The sequence below is a fragment of the Mastigoproctus giganteus genome, chromosome 8, assembly GCF_048544385.1.
Source record: "Mastigoproctus giganteus isolate SK-2022 chromosome 8, ASM4854438v1, whole genome shotgun sequence".
Lineage (NCBI taxonomy): Eukaryota > Metazoa > Arthropoda > Arachnida > Uropygi > Thelyphonidae > Mastigoproctus > Mastigoproctus giganteus.
The window spans coordinates 151,418,718-151,437,571 of record NC_143582.1 but is presented as its reverse complement, the minus strand read 5'-3'; the positions used below and the strand labels follow the sequence as shown (position 1 = coordinate 151,437,571).

Here is an 18,854-nt window from a genome sequence, read left to right as displayed (position 1 = left end):
GCTGGTCAATTAGGACAATTTTTATTGTGAACCAACCACCTAAAATCACAGAGTACAAAGATAGGCAGTGTATTTCGTGTGGTTTTTATGGACAGTCTTTAAGAGTTGAAATGCTAACATTTCAACTCTTAGTAAATACAAGTTTAATAGCGACTTGATTAGTTCTAATGTACAGGGTAGTTAAAATTAAAGTATCCTATGTAAAGGGCTCTACAGCGAGTTCTAAGGCTCATACGGAAGAGAAATTTGGACAACAGGTACAATAAAGAATGCGCTCGCCATTTATTGGAAAAAAAATTAGTTACAAAATTGGTCACTATATGGCGCTGTGGCAATACAAATCACTTTATCAGTGCAACAATTGTTCAATGTGTCCTCCATTTTGGCCAACAACAGTTTCCATTCGAAGAACAGCATTTTAGCATTAGCATTAGCAGAGGCATATGATGCAAGAAAGCAAGCTTATTCAGCATCAGCCAAAAAAACACAAAAAAAAAAAAAAAAACCCACTCCCATTTCACCCCTCCGTTCGTTCGAAATACCTGTCCAGTTGAGCTTTAAATTTGTTTAGGCTATCAACTTCAACAACCAGTGAAGGAAGTCGGTTCCACCAACCAACCACCCGCTGGCCAAAGGCAAATTTCCGCACATCTATCCGACATCCGTCCTTCCTCAATTTGAATTTATGCCCTCTGAGGTGATTATTCTGAGAAAGATGAAGAATCCCATTGGCATTGAGCATGCTCAAACCATTCAAAGCCTTATACACCTCTATCAGATCACCTCGCCGGTGCCTAGTCTCCAGACTCTGTAATTTGCAAAACTTAAGCCTTTCTTCGTAAGAGCAACCCTTTGTTCCATTTACTAATCTTGTTGCCCTTCTCTGTACCCGTTCCAGCAGCTCTACATCCTTCTTGAAATGAGGCCTCCAGACCTGTATACAGTACTCAAGATGTGGCCTTACCATTGCCTTATACAAGGGAATAATCACCTCCTTATCCCTGCTAGAAAAATTCCTGTATATCATTGACAAGACACCATGAGCTACTCTTGCAGCTCGTCTGCACTGCTCAGAGAACTTCATATCTGCCTGCACAATTACCCCCAGGTCCTTTTCATTCTCCACCACTGTCAGTGTAGTACCGCAGAGTTGATACGTTGCTCTGGGGTTACTGTTTCCCATATGCAGCACTTTACATTTGTTGATGTTAAACCTCATTTGCCACCTCTCAGCCCATCTGTTCAACCTGTCCAGATCCTGTTGCAGCAGCATAGCGTCAGTATTGCCCTTAACGACCCTGCCAACCTTTGTATCATCTGCAAACTTGGACATTAAACTTGATATCCCATCATCAATATCATTCATAAACACCGAAAACAACAACGGACCCAACACTGAACCTTGAGGAACTCCACTAATAACATTAGTCCACGTTGAGCAGTGTCCATTGATTACCACTCTCTGTCTTCTGCCACTCAACCATCCCCTTATCCATAGCAGCAATTTGCCTCCAATGCCACACTGCTCCAATTTGTGCAGCAGTCTTCCATGTGCAACAGTATCAAAAGCCTTTCTAAGATCCAAATATATAATATCAAAGTTATTCCCTGCATCCAGTTCTTTTGTGACTACATCATAGTATCCAATCAAATTGGTCAGGCAAGACCTGCCCTTAACAAAACCATGCTGCGTCTGAGCTATAACTGAATTCTTGTCTAGATGATCCTGCAGTGCTTCTTTAACCAGTGCCTCCATTAATTTACCTGGAACAGAAGTTAAACTAACAGGTCTATAATTACTTGTGTCAGCCTTTGAACCTCCTTTGTGAATTGGGGTCACATTTGCACATCTCCAGTCCATAGGTACCTCCCCTGAGTCCAAGGAAGCTCTCATAATTATGCCTAAGGGTTTGCTTACTTCCTTTGCTGCCTCCTTTAATATAACTGGATAGATCCCATCCACCCCAGGTGCCTTTTTTATGTTTATCCCCAACAATCTCTCCTCCACTTTCCTCTCAGTTATTACAAAATCATCCAGCTCACTGCCAATGTTTACTTTACCTACATCATTCTCCTTCCTGAATAACTCCTCATGCGTGAATGTAGATGCAAAATACTCGTTTAGATTGTTAGCCACCTGAGCAGGATCCTCAACTGTTGAACCATCAATATCCAGTGGACCAATCTGATTCATCCCTTTCCTTTTCGAGTTCAAGTATGTAAAGAACTCTTTTCTGTTTTTCTTTGCATCCTTTGCCAAGGATTTTTCATAGTCTGCCTTTGCCTGCCTAATCTCCTTTGTGACTTGGTTACAGACCAACTTATATCTATCATAGGCTTCCATGTCACCCATTAATTTGTATGTATCCCATGCATTTTTCTTCTCTGCCACATGTCTCATTAGTTCATCTGACAACCATTTAGGCCTAAACCTTGAACAATATTTCTTAGTTGGTATGTAAAGCCTGGTAGCCTCCAAGATTAGTTCCTTGAATGCTTCCCATTTTGAGTTTGCTGTTGGTAACATCATCAGTTGGTCCCACTGTATAGAATTTAAATACTGTCTCAGACCATCATAGTCGCCTTTACGAAAACAAAAACCCTTCCCTTTACCTCTGATGGTAGTTACCTCCTTGAGTAAATCCCACTTCAACACACTGTGATCACTGCCACCTAGTGGTTCATTTATCTGCAGGTTCTTAATGCATGAGGAATCACTACTGATAATCAGATCAAGAGTATTGCTCCCTCTCGTTGCCTCACGAACATGCTGATGTAGAAAACAATCATCCAATAAATCCACAAAAGCCTTGCTAGTGTGCGAGTGACCAACCCACAAATTCCAGTCAATATCTGGGAAATTAAAGTCCCCCATTATAAGACTCTCTGATTTACTGGCCCACTCTATTTCCCTGTACAATATCTTATTATACTCATCAGAGTCATTAGGCCTATAGCACACTCCTACTCTCAATTTTGATTTACCTATGCTTATGTCACACCAAACTGACTCGACGCTGCCCTGTCCATCGATGTCGACTGGCTTCACTTCCTTGGACTTTATGTGTTTCTTAATTAATAGCATAACCCCTCCTCCCCTCCTGTCCTGTCTATCCTTTCTATACACATTGTATTCCCCAAATTCCAGTTCCGCATTACTTATATCTGTGTGACACCACGTCTCTGATATCCCAACAATATCTGCCTTTGATGTTTTGAGCAATACCTCAAATTCATCAAATTTATTTACCAAACTCCTAGCATTGGTATACACGCAGGTATACATGCACCTGTTTCTATTCTTAGCTACCCTAACACAACCCATGTGTTTACTTGTACCGCAATGACTACCAGCAGTCTCTGAAATATCCTGCATCCTGTTTTTCAGACTTCTGCTCATTTCAATAGAAGCAGTGCAAGAATCACTTCCACCTCTGCCACTGGCTACTGTTAATCTATTAGTCCTTGTATCCCCCCCAACTAGCAGTTTTCCGACCCACCTAACACTGCCTCGAGAGCATCAGCAAAAATTCTTGCACCCTTTCTATTTAAGTGTATCCCATCCCTGTAGAAGCAATCTCTCCTGTTAACAAGTACAGTCCAGGCTGAAAAAAATTCTACCCCTTGAGCCTTGCACAATCTTTCCAGGGCCGAATTGATCGACAAGGCTCTCATCATATACTCCCTCCTATCGTGTCTGGGCAGAATTGCAGACACTTTCAAGTTCAACCCTAATTCACGGCTTTTTTTCAACAGTGACCTGTACTTGCTAAGTAATTCCGCCGGTCTCCTACTCTTAATATCATTAGTGCCAACGTGTACAACTATATCACCTTTTGTGCCCTTAAAAGATGATATCCGTTCTACAACGTCATCAACCTTTGCCCCTGGCAGACATACCCTGCAAAACTAACATGTCAACTGGAATAGCCAGCACATGACCTCTAATGCTGTTCTTCAGATCTGCCACAGTTTGATATGCTTCCCGATGTCAAAACCCCACAACCAGAAGTTAATGGGGTGAGGTCCGGTGATCGGGGTGGCCAAGATGTCTCGAAACAACGGCTACAGACCCGTTCGTCTGTAGAGTGTTGCCTTAGCAATCTTTGGACACAACGGTGGATGTGGGGTGGCGCACCATTTTGCATGAATGTGGTATCCTGAAGGCACCCACGTTGCTGCAGCTCTGGTATTGCGAAATTTGCCAACATTTGATAATATCACTGTCCAGTGATGGAAAAGGTGCGGGGTCCAGTCGGTGTTACCTGTTCAAAAAATATGGCCCAATCATGAATATGCCCGTAAATCCACACCAGACTGTCACTTTCGGAGAATGCAACGGGACCTCTTGGATAACTCGAGGGTTTTCTGTTGCCGAAATGCGACAGTTGTGCGTATTCACTTGTCCATTTAAGCAGAAGTGGGCTTCTTCACTCCAAAGGATGTTCCATGGCCAAGTGATATCCACTGTCAATCGCATCAGAAACTGTATCACCATGCTTTAGCTGCTGTAGAATGTGCATCTTGTAAGTACCGCAACACCTAACGCATTACTAGCCTTACAGTGGAATACGGCATGTCCACTTCACGAGAAACACTTCCGCTACCACATGGAGATTGACTTGATAAATCCACGACAGCCATAGCCACATCTTCAACACTACAGGAGTTGACTCGTTTTCGACCTCTACCTGGTTGAACCCCAAGATGTCCTGTAGCTTCAAATTTCGCAATCATTTTGCGGTCAGCACAAACAGTCATAGGTCGACATGGGCCTTATGCGCTTGTGACTCCGGAATTCTCTGATAGCTGCATCGTTGCTGTTCTGATAGTACAGCTTCACTAATAGCGCCTTTTCCTGCAACGTTATTGGCATTGCTGCTGTAGTGCAGGCAAACATCTACTGTATGATTTTGAAGAGACTGCTTTGCTTTTATACAGTACAGTAGAGCTGAGTAGTGTCGCTGCGGCAATAACTTACGATTATGCACATAACGTAAGTTATTTGCATAATCGTAACTAAGAGAGTTACGCGCCATACAGTGACAAATTTTGTAACTATTTTTTTTTTTCCAATAATCGCGAGCGCATTCTTTATTGTACCTGTTGTCCAAATTTCTCTTCAGTACGAGCTTTAGAACTCGCTCCAGAGCCCTCTACATAGGGATACTTTAATTTTAACAACCCTGTATATAGTGGGAGCATCAGTTTCATTGGCTGTGTTATTAAACTTTAAACTAAAGATTTTGTACAATAACTACCAGCACTACAGCTGGCAATTGTTTGACTACTGCAAACTTTCATTAATCATTATACATTTTTATTGCTATTCAATATCTATTTTTGTATATGCCAGTTCCCTGACACCTACAGCCGTGAAGGGAATTTATCTCTTACCAATGTACTACATTTATCTATTTATTTATGGCAGGACCAATTAAGATTTATTTTTTTTAAGAATTTTTGATTCCATAAAAAAATAAAAATCAAGATTTAGGTATAACAGTCGTGAAGAATTTAAGCTGAATGCCGTTACTGAGGGGTAAACGTAGAACAAATTAGCAAATGCGATTCCATCTTTAGTCACGGAGTGCAACTTTCGTGGCTGAACTTGAAGGAAGAATTACTAAAGTTGTGATAACTTCAAGATAATAACAGTTCGGTCGCGACTAATATCTAAATCTTGACTTTATTCTTTGTGTACGCTAGAAAGTGATACTCAATTTAAAATGTGCCCAATTTTAGAGTATGGATTAAAATGTGTTCTCTTATACTTTGCAGTTATGCCTACAGCGACACCCTCAACTTGCAGAGTGTGGACGACGCCATAGTGACTGCATTTGCAGCTAAGAAGTACGCTCTTCCTCATTTGCTGGAACAGTGCTTCACCTTCCTAGAGTCCAATGTCACAGCGAAAAACGTATGCCAGATTTTCGAATTCGCTGTCGCTGCGGATGCCCACATCCTTCTCTTCCTGTGTTTGAACATCATCGACCGTCAAACCTTCCACGTCCTCACATCGGGATCGTTTTCCAAGATCAGCGCCAACACTGCCGAGATGGTGGCCAAACGTAATTACATGAATCTCTATTCGGAATACACTTTGTACAGTGCTCTCTACCAGTGGGCTGAGGAAGAATGCAAGCGACGTAATTTGCCAGACGACGTCGAAAATTTGAGAGGAATTCTAGACACTTCGTTACCGTACATTCGCTTTTTGGCTATGTCTGCTGAAGAGTTCTGTAAAGGGCCAGCAAAGAGTGGTTTGCTCACGATGGATGAGTGCTATTGCATCTTCATGAATCTTGCTATCCCTGGGTGTATTCCAATGCCAAGTGGATTACATACAGAGGCCATTAAGCGACAACCTCCGCCCGAATACTTCATTTGTCAACGTTTCAGAGGAACTTCTTATTCCACTCCTTCCAGACCCCTACGCATTTTCGGAGTTCGTTTCTCAGCTCTCAATAAAGATGTTTTCCTTATGGGAGTTTCCTTTCCAGTACGTCTTGACAGCGCCTATTACTCCGTCCGTCAGCCAAAATTTGGCGGTCTCTTTCGTATTACTCGGAGGTTGTTGGATGGGAAGGCGGAACGTCACGAAGCAGAAATCACCTTCCACTTGAGCAAAGGAAAAGATACGAGAGTCCGGCTACGCAAACCGATTTTCATTCGAAAAGGAGAAAAATATGAAGTCGAATTACAGGCGCACTCTTTACTGTCGGAAGATGTAGTGGTTCCCATGTTGAGACAAAGAAAAAAGGAAGAGACAGTAGAGGGCGTCACTTTCCAGTTTATACCTTTCACAAGAATCAAATTAGCTAATGTCTTAGACATCGTTGAATTGTCAGAATTGTTGTTCTACTGTTGAACACCCGAAGGACAATTTTGTGAAATGTTGATGACCAGGCTACGTCTTAACATATGGCTGCATTCAGTCATTTGTGATTGTCTCCAATGGGCAAGGAATCTTCAAATTGGTGATTTATCTCTTTCAGAGATTTTACGAGATTAACAACATCGAATAGCATTCCAGAGAGAGACAGCTGATTTGCAATTATCGTACTGTGAGTAGCCTTCCAGTCAAGCGGAGAATCCTGAATTCCAGGAGCCTTTTGGAAGAAAGGCTCGTAGGATAAGGCCCTACAGTTTTAACGAATTTTTAAGATAAAATGAGAGGCTCGATTTTAAGCTACATCTCCATGGAAGATAAGAAAATGAAGCATTGATTGTCATACATTATCATTTATAATGTATTTTAATGGAAATCGAGTAAGAGAACGAAAGAGCGTTATATTCCAATTGCTCTGCCAGCAAAATATTATAATACGGGTCATTTGTGTTTTAAAATATTCCGTGTTTATATTTAGTGATCTAATGTAGACCAAGTTACATCTAGAATCTGAAACCTACCTTTAAGAGTAGCAGTCATATTCATTAAAGCCTCAACAAGCACTAATGCACCTAAATTTTGGTATCACGTACATTTACAATCATAATTGTTGATGTCAAATAGAACTAGTAATCGCAAAGTGTTGAAACGTAATTTTCATTGTGGATGATGAGCTGTAAGTAGCCAAGGATTGGTTATGAAGGGCTAGAGTCGTGCTAATGAATGGACATGACTGCCACATCATCAGCAGCAATAAGTCTCGGACAGATGAGCCACTATCAAAATCAATATACTTCCTCGAGGTGGTTTGTAATTACCTATTCTATTTGGAATATTTGGCTTCTTGGTATAAGTCACTCGTTCATGCTTCAGTCTTTCATATTCACTTTCAACTTACTACCAGGTTGAGGAGCGTAAAAATAGAGCAATTGCCATTATCGATGTGTGCGTACATATACACACGCAACAAGTTTACCCAGTAATTTATACAATTCAATCATGACATTCATTTTTGTTAGTGTGATAGGTTGCAGACATATATTTCAATAACTGTTCAATTATGGATTGCGTGCGTATGTTAGTATTTGGTACCTACCCTTCTAAACACCTTAAATATAAAAATACAAAATCAAATTACTGTAATTCCACTCATTTTGGCTTTCATCAAATACACTTATTGTATAAATGGATAAATTCACCCACGTTGTTGTTACGATGGCAGTTTATTGCATCTGTCGTTCGCTTCTAAGACGCACATTGACAAATATTTTAATGGTAAAACTACACTAATGCAACACGCAACCCTTCTGTGAATGACTTTTGGGCTTACCGAACGTTTAAAACTATTTTCATTTGTATTTAATCACAGATATATTAGCCTGTGTATTTCGTATTGAAGTGAATAAGCACTTTCAAATGGAAATAAAATATTTTTCATCAAGCGGCTTAACGTTTCGTATTTTCCGAAAAAAAAAAAGAAGTACATTCAGACTAATCCCAATTATTTTGTAAGGAACCATTTCATTTCAGTAAGAGGTTATTAGGCCTAGTGGAAGCCTAGCACAAAAAATAATTCGATTTGGAAGTATTTTGCACAGTTCTGGAGGATAAAAAAAAAAAAAGAGGAAAAGAAATCACACTGCTCGCAAGGATAGTAATCGAACCTACCTTTACTGACGAGATCGATGTTTAAGACCGATTGATATTCCACCTTTGGAAATGGATTCAGGTAACTGGTACATTACTGTATTTACACATAAGAAGTTATTGCAATATACTATTTAAAAATGAGACCGCATAAGCATATCATTACGAATCATGCATAAAATTAATATTGCTCGTACCAATTTAATGTGCTCTCTGGCTTTCAGGAGCCAAGTCTCGAAAACTTAAATCTTTTGTCGTAGCTCTCACTCCATTTAGTTATCTCATATCTATCGCACCAAACGTAATGGGACACATCTTGGACATAACATCCATTTATTAAGAAAATGCGAGTCAACTTTGGCCGCAATGATTGCGTGAATACGTTTGAGAAGGCTTTCTACCAATTTATAGTTTAAAACATGTGGGACCGTGCTCCATTTTTCCTTCAAAGTAGCAGCGAGTTCCAGCAATGTAAGGATCTTTTATGGCGCTTCCGAATTAGGCTGTCTAATTCACCCTACGGATACTTTATTGGGTTGAATTGGACGTTCAATGATGGCCACAGTAATGTGTAGCGTTATCGTGTAGAAATCCCATAAAACTACTACCACAAGGTAAAATGCAACATTATACACAGCACGAATATAGGATTCGACATTCATACTGCGACCAGCAAACCGAGGTTATACCAAAGAACCATTCTCACACCATAAACACTGCTACTTGAAAACCTCGCAGTTGGGACCACAGATTCTGGAGGTAAGATTGTGCCATTCATTCTTCAGACTGGAACATGTGCATTTGGATGGAAGTCGGTGTAGCTTAATTAATCACTTCGCAATACTGCTTTTCATCGGCCAAAGTTCAGCTTTGGTCCTTCCTTCACCGTGTTAATCAGCACTGTGCATTGAATTTGGTAATCAAGGACTTATTCGTTGCATCTGAACTATAAAAATTTATGGTAACTTTCTACGAGTTGTGGTACCGCTGACAGGTTCATTTGTTGTCCCTTGCACCTCCAAAGAAAGCTTCTCAAAGGGAATGTAGCGAGATGATCAGTTTTTGCTAGATTCATCGGTAAGGTTTTTGGCTCTACTTAAGTCTTTTCTTCACCGCAGAATCTCTTGAAAGTGCTTAATTGCTATACAATAGCATAAATTAAGCCTGGCCCCTCTGAAATCTATTATCTGGTCCCTCAAAAATCCGTTAACTTTTGTTCATAACTCATTTTGCTGCATCTACTGTGCATCTACCTTTATAATGAAACTAATTTGCATATTCAAACGTGTAACAACTCTTTCCTGCAGTGCACCCGTTACTTTCGAGTGGATAAAGTGTATACAGATGCATGGGGTACATTTTTGCCTAAACAAACGCAATAGTTTTGCAGACTTTAAATTTTAAACAAAATAGTTTTTAAATTTATTTTTCTTTTATTTACAGATGAGCTGTGTAGTTAGTATTCAGAACTCAGTTAAGCGCTTGTTTTACAATAATTTGTGGGAGAAATATAGGACTCGGTATTCATATTTCGGAAAATTTCAGGGTTTTAACAACCCCTGGAATCCTCACCTAAAAAATATACAAATATTTATATTCACGAACAGAAAACACGGCAATATATTATACATTAAGCGTGTTCCGGATCCTTCTCACCTTCCTTTGGCACTTGCCTCACCTTCCCTAAAGAGAGAGGATACCTCCCCCCCCCCCCCGTTAGGAATCCCTGCTTCTGAGTAAAATTACTTTCTAGGTCAAGAGACAATGCAAAATAAAGATAGTAAATAAGAAATTTAATAACAAAAATCAATCTAGGACAAAAAGAAATTAAAAGCAAAGTCACTTTGAAAATTTTCTTAACCCTTTCGGGGCTATAATGACAAAAATGCTTCTAGCTAAACCAAACTCTCTAAGAGCAAACTCAAGATCAGCAGAAAGAATCTTCGAACTTCTTTACAAAAATGACCCGATTACTTATGCAGAAATGGACAATGCGAATGGGGACTGTTGAGTTGGGGAGATTATCATATTTAGTAAATAAGCACCGCCTTGTTCCAACTCAGGCCATGAAGATTCGTGTACTATTTCTGTGTCTTTTTAACACCTATGGAATGAAAAATATTGAGGGGACCTTTCGCCTCTCCCTGAGAATTGCTAACCCAATCCATGCTGAAAAAAATCTCAAATTCTTTGCGTCATCACAGGGCTTCGATCTCAGGTCTTTCGAAACAATCTAAAGCTAAATTCACTGGCTAACGGATCTAATACGGATTTTCATATCGGTAGTCTTCAAGTAGACATTAGACTAAGCTATATCTAAATTTTTAATTTAATATGGTTGAATATATTTTATTCGTTGCTGAAATAGGTTATTATTTTGTTCTTTCATTTACCTTCTAAATCTGTATAAATATCCGATTTGTTAGTTTAAACATAGAATAAGGAAATTTTCTGAAGGTATTTACAAGTTCTTAAACCAGATAGTTTTTCATTATTACTAGGAAACTGAACTTACTACGCAGGCAGCAGGTTGGGGTGTCCAATAGGTCATGTTTTTCGCTGAGATGTCTTTTCTGATATCTGACCACTTTGACATGACTCACCGTTGTTCAGTTAATCGTTTTGATACATAATTTTATTCGTTGACGTTTATAATATCATGTGGTGAGTTCTAACATTCCTCCACCCCCCCCCCCCCACACACACACGCACAAACACACCATTCGGGAATATGCTTAGCTGATCGTGATTCGTTTAGAGCTTAGAGTTTTCTAGTTTATTGATAAATACGAAATGGAGCTTAGATTTTCAGAATTTCCGATTCAGATAACAAATTATTTATGTTGATTAACCACGAAAGTGTCTAATAGCAGATGTCTTTCCCATCTACCTGAGAGAAATGTCTTAATGTCCCTCCACCTTTCGACCTTACCTCTTGTTGTCCTGCAGCCTTTGTAAATCACGTATCTTTTACCTTCCTCGATAAAAGTCTTGGAAAGTCATTTGATTTTTAAAAGTGTGCTTCACATTTTATTCGCTTTAACTGACTAATGACTTTGCCATCAGTCAATTAAAATTTAGCTATCCTCACATTGCCATAATTACTTCCAATAGCAACATGGTGTATATCCCCTACAGACTCATTTTCTCTGGAAATTTTTAATAAATTTAGTGCACTGCTTTAAATTTATGAGGACACGCAGCAAACGTCATTACAATATCTGGTAGGTTATGGTGAGTTATTACTTCAAATTATGAAAACATTACTGCAGGTAGAGGAAGTTTATACAGTCTGTAAAATTCAGAGCGTGCCTGCATCTATTTAAGTTTTCCCGGAAGCCACAGATACTCTCACTACAAGTACCTGACTTAGTCATTCATTTTGCTCTGGAAAGTGAACAGATTATAACTAAATGATATCTATTTAAAAGTAGACGTAAGGATATGCATTTTCTCTTTGTTCGTTGAGGGACAATTAACTAAATGGACGTTACCTGGATATGAAAGAATAGCGGGTGTTTCCTGGATTTGGAAGTGAATATTAGCATCCAATATTCTCGTGGAATTTTAACAAAGATAAAGAGTTACAGTTTCTCAATTAATACGGTATTGAGAACGTAATGCTTGAACGGAAATAGTACACGCCTTCATTAGAGCAATCTAGGTGTAACTTGAAATGCTAGTGACGTCTTCAACTAGCCTGAAGGTTAAATGATATAGGTCTAATAACTTATTGTAGTGTCGAGTTGCTATGAATGGTAAACACTCAATACAAGGGACATAATGTATTTCTTAGAGGACGTTCTAATAACTGCAGTAATACAGTATACAAACATACAATAATTCATTCAAATACAAATTGAATCGGAGAACTTGAAACCACTTTACAAAAGTAATATTGTACAGGTGACTTTCTACAAACCCTCATTCCCATAATTACTGTAAACGAAACCAGTAGCGTATAACAAATAATGAAATTACCCTACAAATCGCACAAAATCAAATATCTACGAGATATTATCGTGTAATGACCAAGATACGACATCGACCAAGTGCCCGTGACCCGGAGGGAGCAATAACACTGACTTCTTCCGCAAGAGTCTTTTAATATTTCCGGGAAGCCAAGGTGAACCGGTTTCTCTAATGTTATCTATTATGTCAGTCTGGAGAACTTAGGGCATGGGAGTTGTTATTTGCAGCCATGTGTTCCGGAGTTTCCTGTACAGAAACGTTCGATTCACTTCGAGGTTCATGATAAATGTCTTTGTTGAAACTAGTAAAAACCTGTAAATTTAAGCTTACCAATTCAACATTATACTTTGAGCTATAAATTACAATATGACCGACAGATTTGCTGTAGTAAACTCGCATTCATTTTAAAAACAATATTTTAAGACTTTAGATCATTTTAAATTAGGACCATCTTAAACCAAAGATGATTCGGAATTTAATTCTGCAAGATGAAACAGTTTAATGCAAGATGAAACAATTTAATACCCTTACAAGGGTATTAAAATGAAACATTAATGTAGAATAAATAATATATATAAATAAAACAGTTAACAATTAATAAAAATGACCATAAGAGCTTTAAAACATAATATTATTTATAATATTATAAATAAAATGCAAAGTAAAATAGCTGTAAAGGTGAGGGCCAAATTACTGAGCCCCCAATATCAAGAACAGCGAAGAATTTGTGCGTATGGTTTAACAAAACGATGAACGGCTAGGTAGCTCCTACGTTCTACTCAATCCTTTATGAGTGAGGTCAATGGCATCAGTAAAAATGTCTAATAGTGTGACTGATTAGCACACTTTCCACGTAAATGCCACCGGAAGGATGACCTCTCCCTGTCTGATCATACAGCACGAATTTGTGACTGGAAGAGAATATGAATATTGACACGGTCTCTCAACCGTAACATCAACACCCTGAACTTTAATCACGCCAATCTCTTGACGATTTGGAAGGAAGCTAAAAAGAGGGATAATTTTAAGTACTACAAGAAGAATGAACAAACACGATATTTGATGTAAGTTACTTAATTTGATGTATGCGTCTCATTAACTGAACAAAATGAAGAAATCTCTATGGAAAATAATCTTCGGTGACGATGTTTATTGCAATCTTTACTATATACAGCTTGTTGTTTAAACATGTGCAGTCATGCCATAAATTACCAATGTACGAGTGTTTACAGCAAATTAATGCAATATAATGAAATGAATAATCGGACACATATGATATGTACTTATATACACAGGCTTTTTCTTTTCTTTTTTTCATGGAATATAGAAGCTCCTCTTAATATATCTTCTCTTCATTCTTTTCTGTACCACTCAGCCCTTATTGCCAGTGCCTTCTTCTTATGATGTTTAAAATTTTGTTTTTTCAATCTTCATTTTCTTAGCGATGGCGAATAAAAATATTAGCAATCGCTTGAATTAAATCGAGGAAATTTAACATGCATCCGTCATACTGGGCTGCACAGTTGGCATTATTTTGGCGCCCGTAGCGTGCAGCTAGTTGATACTTGGAGACTACGTTGCTGGGGTCATCCGTTTTGGTATAAGGCCTATAAGAAAGACGCGAAGAAAGTAGTTAGTGTCAAATAAATACCAACAACATATTGATATATTTGTACAATTATATTTAAAATAACATAAAAACCCTTTTGTCCCTTAATAAATAACACTTGTAACAAACTTTCAATACTATGATTGGCAAAGAATATTTCATTGTTGGAGATGAATTCTTTAGTTTGGCATAACTAAGCCCCACTATAAGAAAGTGGGGCTTAGTTATGCCAAATAGTAATTAGTTATGCCTTGAAATAGTAACGCACTCAATGCAGTAACTGCTAGCACACTGTCCTACAGTTAAATGAAGATCATTTGTGATTATAGAGGTGACCCCCGTACCCGAGCTGGTGCCCCGCTTGCCTCGTGTTTTCTGACAATTGCCAGCGGGGTGAAATACCAGTCTTATAATGTAGTAGATGTTGGCCAATTATGACCTAATTCTTTGTTGATTATTAGCCTTAAAGTTCTGAACTTCTCTTCTACTACACGATGGGAGACATTTTCAAAATTCCATACACTGCTCTTCAAAGAACTGCAGCAGCAAAGTTATAAGCAACCCTGGAATCAAAAGATTGTTTAAAGAAGAGCAGAACAAATTTTTGTGGAATGTTTATTTGAAAAGATTATATGGAAAAGAGGCGTTGGCTTGATTCATCAATATGCATATCGTTATGCATTTGACAATGATATTATTAATAAATTTAATGATAATAATCAGATGGCAGGAGATGATTGGTTTGGTTAATTTGTGAACCGCCATCCAGAGGTCTCAAGCAGGAAAGCCGAAGGACTCTAGAGCAACGGTCAATCGTGTGGTTCCAGAGAGCGAGAGAGTCCAGGAGTTTTGAAATAAACTTCAGAATTTATTGGTAAACCCATGATGAAACTACTTTTTCAATTAATGATATACCTCCAAACATTGTGACGCAAAAGATGGATGTGATGTTGTACTATGGCCGGGAATGGACGCGCTGGCGTCCATTCCCGGCCATAATAGAATAGAATAGAAGACAGTTAACTGTCTTCTATTCTATTAGCCTGATGAGTATTCCATTTTGTAAAATTTTACACCTCCAGACTGGTTTCCCTGTAAATGGGAGGATTGAAAGCGCTATGTGTCAATGCAACATATCGTCTTATTTTAATTTTTAAAGGAGTTTGTAAACGAGATGAATATGCCATTGGGATGCCAGCTGATAGGAATATATATTTCCCTTGAATGGAAGTGCAATTTCCAAGCCACAAATACCGCATCTTTCTAAACATATTTAAATGAAGTTTCCCCTTGAATAAGCCAAGTGCCATATTTTTAAAATATGAAAAAGAAAAAAAAAATAACATACACGTTAGTTATAATCCAGTTTAATACAAATATATTTGTATAATATATTTGTATTAAAACTTACGTGTATGTTATTATAAACTATGGACCCACCACAGTACTCCAGGCCCATTCGTTACTAAAAAAAAAAAAGAAGTTATTTTTTTGAATTTATTTTCTAACAGTAGCACGATTTCCTCTGCCTCTTGAATAATATTTATTTTCTGTTTTTCACCAACTGTGAAAGATCGTACGTACATGCCTTTACTACCGATCTTTATCCGAACATATACCTTTATAGGCTGCATTTATACTAAATTTAAAATCTCAAAGAATCAAAAGAAACATCTGCACGAAGTGGGCTAGGAAATTTCTCTTATCGATAAGGAAAGTCGACAATGAACTTATCCTGTTGCTCTGTATCATCTTTTTATTTTCTCTGCGCATTTATGTAAATATTTCAGTTCCGTTAAAAGTCACACGAACCTGATATTTGAAAGAACTGAGCGCATGGTGAATAAATATGTTCACTTCCGAAAGAGAGGATCTGACTTTTTATGCAGCAAATTCCAAGTTGTGTTTTAATAAATATCATTGATGAATAGCGTACTTCTTTTACACTACGGCCAAACGGGCGAATAAAAACACTGCAGTTAGTAAGAACGCATTATTTTTATTCAGCCTTTTATAAGTATTCTACCCACGAAATAAAACTGAATATAATCGCAGTTCTCCCCACAGCAAGTGGAAAAGTCCCGGTTCGAATCCCGTTAATGACGTGAGGAATTTTTATGGTTTCTTCATAACGTGAGTTATTCTGTTACGGAATAACTCAGGAGGAAAACCCTACTTCCTCCGCCTAACTATAGGAAACACATCGTCAAAACTCCAGAATAACGGATGACACATGTCGATGATGCCACCTGACCCCAGAAACAATCCAGCATATCGCTGCAGGATGCAGGGTGATCACCCAGACACAACCAGGTGGCTAGGATAATACATCAGAAGCAAGCGCAAAAATACCAGCTAATCAAAGAAAGGTGACCGTATTACAAGTACGAGCATCAAGCCATACTAGAGATATCTACTCACAGACTATACTCTCATCAACAAGAAGGAAATGGCTATCTACCTGATCGACATAGCAAATATCAGGAAGTACTCTGACAGAAAGTACTTTGACAGAAAGTCAAAGATATGTGGTATATGGAACAAGTAATGACCATCCCGATCATTCCAACCACCGGTATGGAGCCAAAGAGCCTCCATAAGAACCTAGCAAAAATAGGCCTCCCACAAAACTCTTACATGGAACTTCACAAAAGCGGAATCCTGAGTACCTGTAGGACAGTAAGAGAATTTCTCGATCAACAGTAACAATAACAGTAACCGGACACAACCAGCCACCACATGCACTTGATACCAGTACCCATCAAGGGGCGAAAAAATCCCATAAAAGAGAAATCGTTGCTATAATAATAACAGAAAGTGTTAAAATGCCTTGGTTTAAGAACAAACGTCCAACGTTTCCTTAACATCTGTAAGTTAATCATTTTCTCAGATTATCTCCCCCCAGGATCTTTAGCCCCATTATTGCTCAAACCCTGTGTCATGATCGGAATTATCCTTCTCTTTTTCAACCACGAAGCGATGTGCAAGCACTGCACACCACAAAGTGACGAAATTTTGTTTTCAAACAGCATCGTTTTAGACAAAATCCATTGGGCAGCTTGAGCCAAGAACAAAAGGATTTTATTGTTTATTTTTTTTTCCCCTCTAAAGCACCTCAAGACAGTGATTAATTAATGTATTCTGTTTATAACTGAATGTATTCTGTGACGAGTGTGCTTTTTTTTTTTTTTTTTTTTTTTGCTCAGAAAAAAGTGGGTCTCCGGAGAAAAGGATTCTGCAACTCTGGCCCTGATCGACTAACTCGGCCAGGATGTGAAAAAAAAAAAAAAAAAAAAAAAATTCTCCCCCTCTTAATAGGAGTCGAACCCAGTCTTTTCCATAAAGTGTGGGATGAAAGCGATTGCAAAATAATGTGTTAACCATAAAAACATAGAAAAATGAAGGCTAAATAAACACCATTCGATCAATGACAAGTTAATAAGCTTGTGAAGCAGCGATTACCAAATTTTTTTGACCACCTGCTCAGTTTTCGTTTTTCACACCCAATAATTCTCATAAAGATGAACTTATTTATAATAGCTGCATACAACAATTCTAAATAAGTTTTCTTCCACAGACTACAAAAGTTCGGAAAACGTGAAGTTCAGGAACCAATGTTTAAGCATTAGACATATACGAACTAAAACGTTTCGTTCTAAATGGACAGGTCTAATTTATGGCACAAGACGCTCAGAAAATACATATCTATGAGTTAAATCATTAAAATAAAAAACCAAAACAAAAAAAAAGCTTACTTACGGAAACAAAAGCTGTAAAATCAATCCTATTAATCCATACTTCTTTGGCTGATTGTGGGCTTCACAAACACATCTCTTCATACATTCCTGGGGTTCCAACCTTGGTAAGCTCGGTAGATCGTCCAAAGAATTCTCTACAAGGGACATGAGGTATTCGGAAACACCTGCCAGACCATTACTTAAAAGATTTTGACGTGCTCCAAATACCCTTCCTGTTCTGGACGGTTGGCTGTAAAGATCCTGGTATAGGTATAGCAGCAAGTTGTCAATTGTGTCCCACACAGCTCGGTCAGATGTAGCGCGCGGTAAATATCTGGGAATTCCACCAAAGGCATTTACCGAAAATGCAGAATTGGCGCTTAACGAAACATTCAGGTGGTCGGAGTCTTTTGAATCTGAAAGTCCATTCTTCAAAGAAGCGTTGTCCATAGTGTTGAGAGCAATTGCTGACGGTTCCAAGAGAAGTACACAGACCACTAAATATTGCCATAACATCATGATGTCGTTGTTTCTAAAACCTGAGAGATAAAAAAAACTGAAGTCAATATTTAAAGGTTTATAAAATGCAAATAACTGTCGTATGATTAAGAGAACAGCTCTAACACGACTTAGTGAATTAATCGCAAGCTATTTAAGTAAATAAAATACCATCGAAATTTACTTTTTCACTTGTAATTAATTAAAATCCAGTGAAATTCAAAAGTAGCTCCCTCTGCAACTTTCATTACTTGTTAATATTGTATTTACTATTGCAAGACAAAAATAAATAAATAAAACTCAATTAAAGCTGCACACTAAAAAACTATTGTACGCCATTTGCATATTTGTAGTTTGTTTTATTTTCCGTTAGTTGCAACTCCTACGGCTAACGTGCTAGCTACAAAATAAAAAGGCAAGGGTTCGATTTTCTTCATAGCCCAAAAGGATTTGTAAAGGACTTTTCCATGAAGGATCAATCACAGACGGAAGCATAATT

General features: G+C 38.2%; 2 protein-coding genes across 2 annotated transcripts in view; one reads left to right on the top strand and one right to left on the bottom strand.

Annotated features, from left to right (window-relative positions):
- Positions 1–6,871, top strand: part of LOC150081921 (BTB/POZ domain-containing protein 6-like) — a 41,693-nt gene extending 34,822 nt beyond the window's left edge. Inside the window, exon 3 of the mRNA XM_090380366.1 lies at positions 5,782–6,871. Within this exon, the coding sequence (XP_090236492.1) occupies positions 5,782–6,871 (1,090 nt within the window). The remainder of the gene's footprint in view (positions 1–5,781) is intronic.
- Positions 6,872–13,949: 7,078 nt separating this feature from the next.
- On the bottom strand, positions 13,950–18,307 carry LOC150081920 (uncharacterized). The gene is made up of 2 exons (XM_090380365.1): positions 17,880–18,307; positions 13,950–14,118 (listed from the first exon to the last, which is right to left on the bottom strand). The coding sequence occupies exons 1-2, from the start codon at positions 18,305–18,307 to the stop codon at positions 13,950–13,952; spliced, it is 597 nt and encodes a 198-aa protein (XP_090236491.1).
- Between the last annotated feature and the right edge of the window lie 547 nt (positions 18,308–18,854).

Coding starts and splice junctions, on each gene's coding strand:
- LOC150081920 (XM_090380365.1), bottom strand. CDS start 18,307: ATGGACAACGCTTCTTTGAAGAATGGACTTTCAGATTCAAAAGACTCC. Junction 14,119..17,879: donor ATTTTACAGCTTTTGTTTCC/GTAAGTAAGCTT, acceptor TCTTTCTTATAG/GCCTTATACCAAAACGGATG.